Genomic DNA, 10,236 nt, shown 5'->3' with positions numbered 1-10,236 from the left:
CTACCTTTAACAGCACACTGTCACCCTTCAATGTGAATCAGCACATCAATAAAATAACATAACCAGGCCATCTGAAATGTCCATACCTTGACTGTTATGGATGCAGCTTTTCAAAATACTGTGCAAACAGCAGCTGCCAATGGAGGATGAAAGCACAAGTGCAGTAAGCAACATATAAAGTTATGCACAAGATCCTCCGACACACTTCAGGAAGTGTTTGGTTTGGGGGAAGCCTATTCATGTTGAACTCTACCATAAACCACTCGCCTATGGTACACACCTTCAGGGGTGCAACTACACCACTTACTCATATTAAAGGGTTAATGTTAACTTCCATCAACATTATATATATACTAATAGCCAAAGTCCCTTTTGTGTGTGGATACTTATTTCTGCCAACAGAGAGCTCACTCTTCCCCAACACCTTTTTCTACAGACTCAGGGGACTCTGTGGGGCTGCAGAAAAACCCAAAAAGATTTTTTAAAACGGGAAGGGCTAAATTCCCAGCCTGGATCTGGCAACCTTACCCCCTATCACCTGCTGGTGGCTAGGGGCACCTGGCAACCCTAGACTTCTGCCAACCTCCAAGTGAAACCTGGAGACACCCCAGAATGGCAACTGAACTGTAGACAGCAGAAATCTGTCTCACTGGAGAAAATGGCTGCTTTGGATGCTGGACTCTGGCATTATATCCCAAGGCTCCACCCCTCAAATCTCCAGGAATTTCCTAACCTGTAGCTGGCAGCCCTAAGGTAAATTGATCTCTGTAGGTGGGAGATCCATTGTGATTCCTGAAGAGCTGCTGCTGCTGTAGGGGAACAGGAAGTAGGTGGGTGGCTGGGAGCACCGCTACCACTGCTGCTGCTGCATGGGGTGGGGGAGGAAGCAGAATAACTTAAGCCTCAGGCAAGCCTCCCAATATGTGACTGTTCCAGCCTAATTTTTCATCGTCTAATTTAGTGTTTTGATGTCATCCACATTTTTGTTATATTTTCTCATTAATATGGAGGCTATTAGAGATCCGTGCCAAATGTACTTTTTAATTCCATTCCTTATCCATGGTTGAACAAAACAATGAACTCTGATCAGCAGACTTTCTTTTATTTTTATACATATATATATATATAAAAGTCATAAAATGGTACTAGTTTCCTGCCTGATTAATTCCTGAGTTTTAAAAAATACTGCTGAGAGACAGCAGTTAAACTCTCTTTTAGGTCTGGATTTGTTTGCCAATCATCTGTAACAGGGACTGTACACATTACAGCAACTGTCAATCATCAATAAATGTCAATCTTCCAGGGCCTTCCTTCCTCATCCACCGCCTATATCTTTTCCATCGAGGATCCATCGCCATCTTTTTCTTCAGTTCTTCTTCTTGTTCTTGTTTGTAAAGCTACAGGAGCAGGAAAGAGGTTTTTAAGTGGAGGCAACATAATGCTAATCCTCCATGTGTAGCACAGCATATTCTTTAAAGGTTTTCAGACAAGATCAAATGCAGGGTCGCCTACTTAGTATCCATTATTTCAGCTGAACTATTCTGGATTGTGTAAAAGCAACATATTAAAATAACTAAATGCCAAATACAGTTTAGGTGAATTCAGTACCTATTTTACAACATTACTCAGTAGATGATACAGGAAAAAATTATATGTGAAAGATATTAAAACCATTGCCACCTTTTGAATTCTATTTATTGGGATGGACCCCAAGGTCTTTTGAAGAGGCCCTGCCGTACATTCCATCTAATCAAAAGTGTGTTCAGTGTGATAAGAAGCATACTCAAGGCTCTTCAAAGGCTCAAGCAGCAAGTGAAGAGGTCTCATTCTGCCTAGTCCGTGGCACTAGCTAAAGCAGGGGTCTCTAACATGGTGCCCACCAGCACCTTTCCTGGTGCCCAAGTGTCTTTAGAAAGAGGGTGGGGCCAAGCAGGGCTTTCCCAGTCTTTGATGTTTATGGTATAATGTTGACAGTGTCCTTCCATAAATAGCTACTATCATTTTGTGACAGCCATTTTGTGGTTGTTGCAACTACCCTTTGTCAGAATTCCAAAAAGTGACCATGGGCTCAAAAATACTGGGGACCCTGGGCTAAAGGATCACCTCTGAGCCATTTCTCTGATCTAATGTTACCCTGTCAGCTTTAATTATTGTTCTTTTTATATGCTGCAGTTTGATTTTATTTATTTTTTAAAAAAATAGTAATTATAATACTCCTTGGATTATTTTTAGGGGGGGGAAAGTAATAAATAAATAAATAAATAAACCCCTTTTATTAAAGGGTGCTCTCTCTGGAACAGACATGAAATCCATCTGACCTGATCACTCTACTTTAAGCTGCACTGTCCATCACATGCCATATACAAAAGTGTAGATATACCATCAATTAAAATAATAGGTTAAAAAAATCAGAGAATTAAATGGCTACACAGATATTCAAGAAAGGCAGCACGTGGGTGAGGTCTGGACAACTTTAATATGAAATAGGATGCCCTTTCCTAAGACTTCAAGCAGCCTGTTCTTATTATATGAACCAACACCAAGGAACCACGTAACTGAACAGTTTAGTCAGTGGCACCAAATCTTGTATACCTGCGATGTATAATGTCAGGCTAATTAGGTCAGCTTTAACCTTCCATCTGCCAACATCAGGTCAAGTTCAACCTCTCATCTGCCAGCATCACTTACCTCATATTTTTCTCTTATCCAGAGCTGCCGTTCAAGAAAAGTCTCTTTCTGGTGATCTTCCAAAGTGTCAAATTGAGACTGTGACATTTTCATGTATCTGCGTATGATATACAGCTTCTCCTCTTCGCCATACTCTTGTCCCTTGATATTGAAAGAATAAATCCACCAACAATACCATCCTATGTACTTAAACACGTAAAAAGGGGTTAGGAGGATTTGAAATAAGAGTATGTCGTATAGTTGGGGCTTCTGATAGCCTCCTTTAATATCTATTTTGTTCTTGATAACATCTTTGATTATGTCTTCTTCTTCTTTGCGGATTTCTTCCTTGGACCGTCTGCTTTTGCCCTTTTCTTTGGGTCTGTTCAGCAGCCCTTGTTGCCTGGCAATCTCAGTGGCCTGTATACGATATTTTGGCACAGTTGCTAGGTAGTTGATAGCCTCATTGTAGCTACTCCACCAGCTGAAGAACTAGAATATAAATAGTGTATTAATCCTAGAGAACACTGTCCATGCAACTTTATTCTTCCTATTGTACTCAGGATGTATCTGGGACTGCGCCATGTAAACTTGTCCTTTTCTAATTTTTGCATTCCTATAGCTTTACATTCTCTCTCACGCATACCTTTTGAAGTCTTGTAGCTCCTTCCCCTACTTCCACATTTTATGGCCTGCAAATTTAGGGAATGCTGATGCAATATTTTCATAGGCCACAAGCTTTTCTCAGGTATGTCATGTCTCAAGGTCAGAACAGCCAATTAGATTTAAGACCAAACAACTCACTTCCAGGTAGTGGGGGGTGGGAGTGGGGAGAAGCAGACAGTACCAGCAAAGAGACGGCCATTTATTAACTTTTCATAACAAACAAGCTATTTTAATATTTTGCATATTGGAATACTAGAACAGTCAGGAGAAATATATTTACCTGAAAAACTGAGATGGCACAGACAGTGACTAGAATCACTATTCTGACGTCTACCTTGGGGGCTAGTCTTCTGCTGTAATAGTGATAGTAATGGCTGTAATACTCCTCAGGATGATCCAACATGTAATCATAATCCTTACGAGTTTCTTCATCCTACAAAGAGCAATTGGTAATGTTTTATATCCAGAAACATGCTACAGTTTAAAGAAGCTAGTGTTTAAATTAGCTATTTTAGAATGTGCCTTTGTTATTTATACAGATACTGTCAAAATAAACTTGCAAACAAATGCAGTAAGTACTATATGTGCAATAAATGCTGCAAACAAAAAGTTACATGCTTGTGCCTATTAATGGACATTACAACCACAGACAAAAAGCCAAACTTTTATATACTGAGGAAAGTATTCATTTAGAGCACTGGTTCCCAAAGTGGGCAATATTCCCCCCTGAGGGGCACTGGGACGATCCAGGTGGGCGGTAGGAGCCTTGGGTGCAAATTTGTCCCTACATCTTTTTCTCTACTTTTTCAAGGTAGATTTTGGGAGGGGGGGGAGTAATTTTTTTTCCTGAAAAGGGGGCGGTAGGCCAAATAAGTTTTGGAACCTCTGATTTAGAGGGAGTTAACTGGTATCCTCTGAAAAACCTTGGCCTATACATCCAGATTTGAGTTCAGTAGTACCACCTTTGACAACAATAAGAATTTAGGGGTATGAGATTTAGAGAGGCAAAGCTCCCTTCACCATAAGCTCATACCCCCCAAATCTTGTGGGTCTCAAAGGCACTACTGGATTTAACTCTAGGTATTCCACTGCAGACCAACATGGCTAACTTCTGCAACTATCCTCAGCCAATAATTTACATACTTCTTGTGCACAGTACAGGCCAGTTCTCTCAGTGTTAAACACACCATCTGTATATTCAATGGACAGTGGGGCACAACTGTGAATTAATGTATGCACGCAAGTAAATTGTGATTTATGTTCAAATACACACACACACGTATGTGTGCAACCTTACACTCTTCCTTGTTTTACCTCTGCTTACAGTATGTTAAAGCAAGACTGATAATGGCAGAGGTGTTTTTTGGGCAGCATCTCTGTCATTACTGATCTCCTTCTGGTTGGAAAACAATTACCACCCACTAATACGTACAGTAAGTGTCTCTTTGCAATGTTCCATCCCACTCATTGCCACACAGAAGAGTGACCAAGAAACAGAATCCAAGACAGGATTGTACAGAAATGATCGCCAGAGGCAAGAACAGAATCATGTCTAGTGTATTCCTCAGCCTTTCCCTAGGAATTACAAGCAGCCATTCACTTATATGGAAGAAAGGAAAGAACTAGGGTTGCCAGGTCTACTCACCAAGTCGAGGGGGGGGGTAGGAGGGAGCCTTTCAGGAATGGGGACAGCAGGGCAACAGATATAGTAGTTACCATAGAGTTTGGGGCAAAATGCTAGAGTGTCGCCACATGACATGCCCGGTGTGATAATACCACTTTTGCACGAGGTTGGGATTTACCCCGATTTTGGGGCTTCGATCTGCTACTGGCTGGTGGGGAAGTCCCACCCCCAAACAGCCCCCTCCTGTGTTGATGTTGTTGGCATGGGAGGGGGTTGTTCAGGGGTGGGCTTCCCCACTGGCCAGTGGTGGATCAGAGCCCCCAAAGTCAGGGGAACCCCCGCCCCGATCGGGGGTCTGGCAACCCTAGAAAGAACTGTACACAGTAGTGATCCTATGGGGTCATTTTACATTTGCCTATAAATTATAGTTATGTCCATTAATTTTAAAAAATATTTTTTGGTATAACATTTGGAGATGGTGTCTTACATTCAGGGTCATCTTCCTTTTGCATACCTTTTTCTCATCCATAATGCACTTACATTGCATTAATTTTATGCCAATACCTTCCTACGATTCGATAATGATTTATTGATCACCAACTCTACCACGTTTCTGTTGACCAGAAAAGAATTGGACATGACCTACACCTTGTAATTCCTCAGTAACTTGCATCCTATGTTATATATCTTTATTTTTTTCCTTTTAAGTATTTATTGTACTTCCTATCCCTACTGAAGTTCTCTGTCAATATTCAATACTCATTATGTGAATGTATAGCTCATAAATTTTCTCTACTACCACCTGCTCCCAACCCCCAACTAAGCCTGTTGGACCAGATGGGCTTTAAGTTTGAAAGAATGGTTTAACCATACATAATAACTGTATATAACTAATCACGTGACCTGGATAGACAAAGCTAGCCTGATTTTGTCAGACCGCAGAAGCTAAGAGGTGTTGGCCCTGGTTAGTATTTGTATGGAAGACCACCAAGGGAGTCCAGGGTTGCTACGCAAAGGCAGGCGACGGCAAACCACCCCTGAATGTCTCTTGCCTTGGAAACCCTATGGGGTCGCCATAAGTCACCTGCGATTTGACAGCAAAAAACACAGCAACAAATAATTGATGATGTAAAGACACAAGCAGCTTTGCACTTAGCTGGACATTTCAATAAAGACTATTTCCAGGCAGCCCTGAGAGCTGGCAAATAAGCATCTCTCAGTCACTGCCGGCATGAACTGGAAATATTTGGGAAAGGACCCATTTTCTAACTCACACAACTTGGCTGTTTTCTGAGAACACCCTTGACTCCTTTCTCCAGCCCTTCACTTTACAGATATTGTGTATACATGACTCTCCTTCACCCATCCCAACAGCCTGCATGATTTACTTAGAAGCCTTGGTATGTTAAATAAAAATCCCGATACCGGTCTACATAAGAGACTTGAGAGCACCCTGATTTAGAATCTCAAAAATGAATGTACAAACCAATTAAAATTTTTGCTTTCATTCAAAATATACTCAAGACAACTGAAATAATAAGGGGACACTACTGACAAAGAAAACTGAATTTCTGATCCCTAAATAGCTTGACTTCAATCCAAATGGATTGACGCATCCCAAAGAATCTGTACACACTGAGAACCTTTTGGTTTGTTTATGCCTTGCGTGATGGTTACAAATTGCTTTGAAAAATGCCCCTCAGTTCAGAAGTTGTTTCCCATGCAGGTCGGACATTCTTTGGCTTAAGTAACCACTTTTCCTGCTATATAGTGGCCCCGGTCACACGGCAAAGTTGCCGCAGGAGAGGCACGGATGGTGGGCAGATTATCCAGGTGCGATCACACCCCAACATCTGGGAAGTGGAGCGCACCCGTGACTTACCGCCGATGATGCGCGTTAAAAAACTAGTACCTCCAAGGTACTATAAACGTTTGCCATGGGCTGCCTCCAGACGCACGGTGTGATCGCGCCAGCGCGCGATGGTGTGATCACGCCAGCGCGCGGCATTCCCCTCCGGTCCCTCGTTTACTGGCCGGCGCCGAGGGAAGGACCCATGGTGTGCCGCCGGTGCATTTGAGCGCATAATTAGCCACGCCTCCCCCCCGCTATATCCGGCCTGTGTGACGGGGGGGGGGCAGTGACAGGTACTAGAGGTACTCCTCTTTGGAACAGCACAAACCGCATGCGCGTTTGTGAGGGTGCCTTCCCCATACTCTTAATATAAAGTCAAGGGCTCAATCTGTAAGCCATATTTTACCCTTCCCTTTCTCTTATCAGGAAATCCGCTATGAAAATCTGATCTCTGCTACGGTTGCCTTAGTTCCTTGTGTGCAATGCGGGGATAGTATTACTAACCAAGCTTTATAAGGCTATCATGCAGACTATTGAGAGAATAAACACTGAGATCCGTTGGAGAACTGCTGCACCTGTGTGCAGGTGTAACTGTGGGTACCAGACTTATTTACTGAAAACATCCAGATCTCACCTTATCTCCTGAGACGCTGAGAGGATAACAAAGCAACAGGAAGCTACCTGATTGCACTGCCTCACACTGTGTAATCCCAGGAAAAACAAGGTGTATATATATACATAATAACATGAACAACTAAAGGCACAATATAACATTCCACCATGATAAAAGGCTGCAAAAAACGGTGCACCGGATAATTGCCGATAGGCAGCGGTATCACTCTGTAACAATGCAACGACACTTTAAAGACTAACCGAAATCCTTTCATTACCACCACCACCCCTCCCCCAGCTTTCAGTCCAAATGCATCTGCCAACTCGCCCATATACCCGGTCAATGCATCTGAGGAAGTAAACTGACACTACAATAAATCCCGTTAGTCTTTAAAACGTCCTGCCTGCGACTGCCAGCCTCGGCGGCGCCGGCGGCCAGCCCTGTCCCACACTCTCCTCCGCGCCCCAGCAGCAGCAGCTCCGTCCTCACAGGGCTGGCGTAGGCAGGTCGGGTGTTGTGAGGGGGAGCAAGTACACGTGTCTTACCGGAGGAGTCCGGCCGGGGCGGAGGAGGGAGGGGGCGGTCCCGGCCCCGCTCTCTCACCTTGAGGGTCTCGTAGGCGGTGGCGATGAGGAGGAATTTCTCCTCCGAGGCCTCGCCGCCTGGCTCCGGGTCGCGCTGCCGGTCCGGGTGGTAGCGGAGGGCCAGCTGCCGGTAGGCGCGGGCGATTTCAGCCTTGCTCGCCTCCCGGCTCACGCCCAGCACGTCGTAGCACACCAGCTTCCCGCAGTACAAGCCTTCCAGCAGGGCCTCCGCCGGCCGCAGGCACAGGAGGACGCCCCATAGCGCCAGCCACCGCAGCCCCTCGGGCGCTCGCCACCACCGCCGCCGCCACTGCAGCGCCATGGCCGTAGCCAAGGGCGACCGACCGCTCTCCTTCGCGCGCGCGCCGCGACGGCCCCGCACGCGCGCGCGACAGCAGCCCACCCAACGCACAGCCCCCCTCTCCCTTTGCTCACGCCAGGCTGAAGGAGTCGCGGGAGCAACAGGGGCGGGCCTGGCGCCCACGAACGTGGACAAAGCAGAAGGGCTGGCTGGGAAGCCAGACGTTTGCAAGCCGTCGAATGTCAGGCTAGGAGAGCGAAGAAAGGGACGAATAGGAGAGCCAGGATGGGAAGAGGAAGGGCCAATCGGTGAACCGGGAAAAGGGGAGGCGGGCGGGGTTTGCCGTGACAGGCAGGGACGTGAATAGAGTCGGGACTTGACGCGAGAGTGGAGGAGGGAAAGAAGGCGGGGAGAAGAAGCATGGGAGAGGCGTGGCTTTGGAGAGTTGGGAGGCGCAGCTATTGTAACCGGAAGGGCCAATAAGGATAGGGGCAGAAAAGTTTGGGCTAAACGCGGGTTTGTTCCCGTTAGGAATATAATTGGAGTCCAGCAGCGCGTTCAAGATTGTCAAATTATTTCCTGGGCGAAGCTCGGATTGTGAGGAATGAATTTTAGCCAATGCAGAGGATCAGGCCCAGGCCTCGGTTCCTGTCTGAGCGCACAGGAGCACAGCTCCGCCAGTCAGGAGCCTAGGGGGCGTGCACATAAGCCTTGCCCCTTGCTCCCACCAGCCATCAGTTGGGACCAGTGTTCCCTCTAAGCTGAGTTAGTGTGAGCTAGCTCACAGTTTTGTAGCCTCCGGCTCGCACATTTTTTGTCTTAGCTCAGGAAGGAGGGCTCCAGAGCAAACTAATTTATACAATAGCCAAATTGCTTGCTCACAACTTTAATGCCAGTGGCTCACAAAGTAGAATTTTTGCTCACAAGACTCCACAGATTAGAGGGAACATTGGTTGGGACAGGGGGGAGACCGTAGGGGCAAATTCCACCTCTCCCCCCCCCAGCTCTCCTTCGGGAATCTTATAAAAGTTAAGGCTGGCAGGGGGGGGCCCGAAGTTCCCTTGCCTCCCTGAGCCCCGGGATGGTGGCCTTGGACTTGTAGGGGCAAATTCCACCTCTCCTGTCACATGCGAGAAGTCATTCTGGCTCCCTCAGCTCTAGGGAGGGGCTCTTTAAAAACTTATGACCGCCAGTGCAAGGGGTGGGGCAGGGCAAAACGTTCCCTTGCCTCCCTGAGCCCCGGGGTGGCCTTGGACTCCTAGGGGCAAATTCCACCTCTTGCGTGTGATGTCCGAGCGGCGTTGCGGCTCGGACATCACACACAAGAGGTCATTCTGGCTCCCCAGCTCTCGGGAGGGGCTCTTTAAAAAGTTATGGCCGCCGCCACTGTTCTCGGCAGCAGCTGTGTCGCCCGCATGGGGGCGGGGCAACGTTCTCTTCCCTCACTGAGCCCCGGGTCCAAGGCGGTCCATTTTAACAAAGTCCACTTAAGTTTCATCTTTGTGCCAGTATGCAGCCATGTGTTGAGCTGCAACCCAGGATCCTTTGTCTGCCAGCCACATGGCAGAAACAAAGCATTTCAGAATAAGTCCACAGACAGTAGATAGCAAGAACAGATTAGCAAGCAGAAAATCTGAGCTCGTGTCTTTGGGTCCAGACTAATAAGGGCCAATTTCAGGATTCAAATGACCCTACTAGGCTCCAGTAGGTCTGCCAGAAGTGTGAAACATGTGTCGTTATATGGCATGGCAATTGAGCAAATGGTCAGGCATAGGAAGCTAGAACACCAGGGGGTGAGGCAATTACATTCCAAGAGGGGAAACATGGAACCTTATAGCATCAACAGAGATACAGAAGGTTAAAAGAATTACACAAGGGATACATGAAAGCTATAGGAATCAATATTTCTAAATATTTCTATACAGCAAC

General features: G+C 46.2%; 1 protein-coding gene across 1 annotated transcript; it reads right to left on the bottom strand.

Annotated features, from left to right (window-relative positions):
- Nucleotides 1-1,093: 1,093 nt before the first annotated feature.
- On the bottom strand, nucleotides 1,094-8,372 carry DNAJC25 (DnaJ heat shock protein family (Hsp40) member C25). The gene is made up of 4 exons (XM_015421418.1): nucleotides 8,026-8,372; nucleotides 3,614-3,766; nucleotides 2,689-3,159; nucleotides 1,094-1,397 (listed from the first exon to the last, which is right to left on the bottom strand). Exons 1-4 carry the CDS (start codon nucleotides 8,326-8,328, stop codon nucleotides 1,275-1,277), a joined length of 1,050 nt encoding a protein of 349 aa, XP_015276904.1. The 5' UTR covers nucleotides 8,329-8,372; the 3' UTR covers nucleotides 1,094-1,274.
- Nucleotides 8,373-10,236: the final 1,864 nt, after the last annotated feature.

The sequence above is a fragment of the Gekko japonicus genome, unplaced genomic scaffold (assembly GCF_001447785.1).
Source record: "Gekko japonicus isolate JY-2015 unplaced genomic scaffold, Gekko_japonicus_V1.1 scaffold740, whole genome shotgun sequence".
NCBI classification, from domain to species: Eukaryota; Metazoa; Chordata; class Lepidosauria; order Squamata; family Gekkonidae; genus Gekko; species Gekko japonicus.
This window is presented reverse-complemented; position numbering and strand designations above follow the sequence as displayed.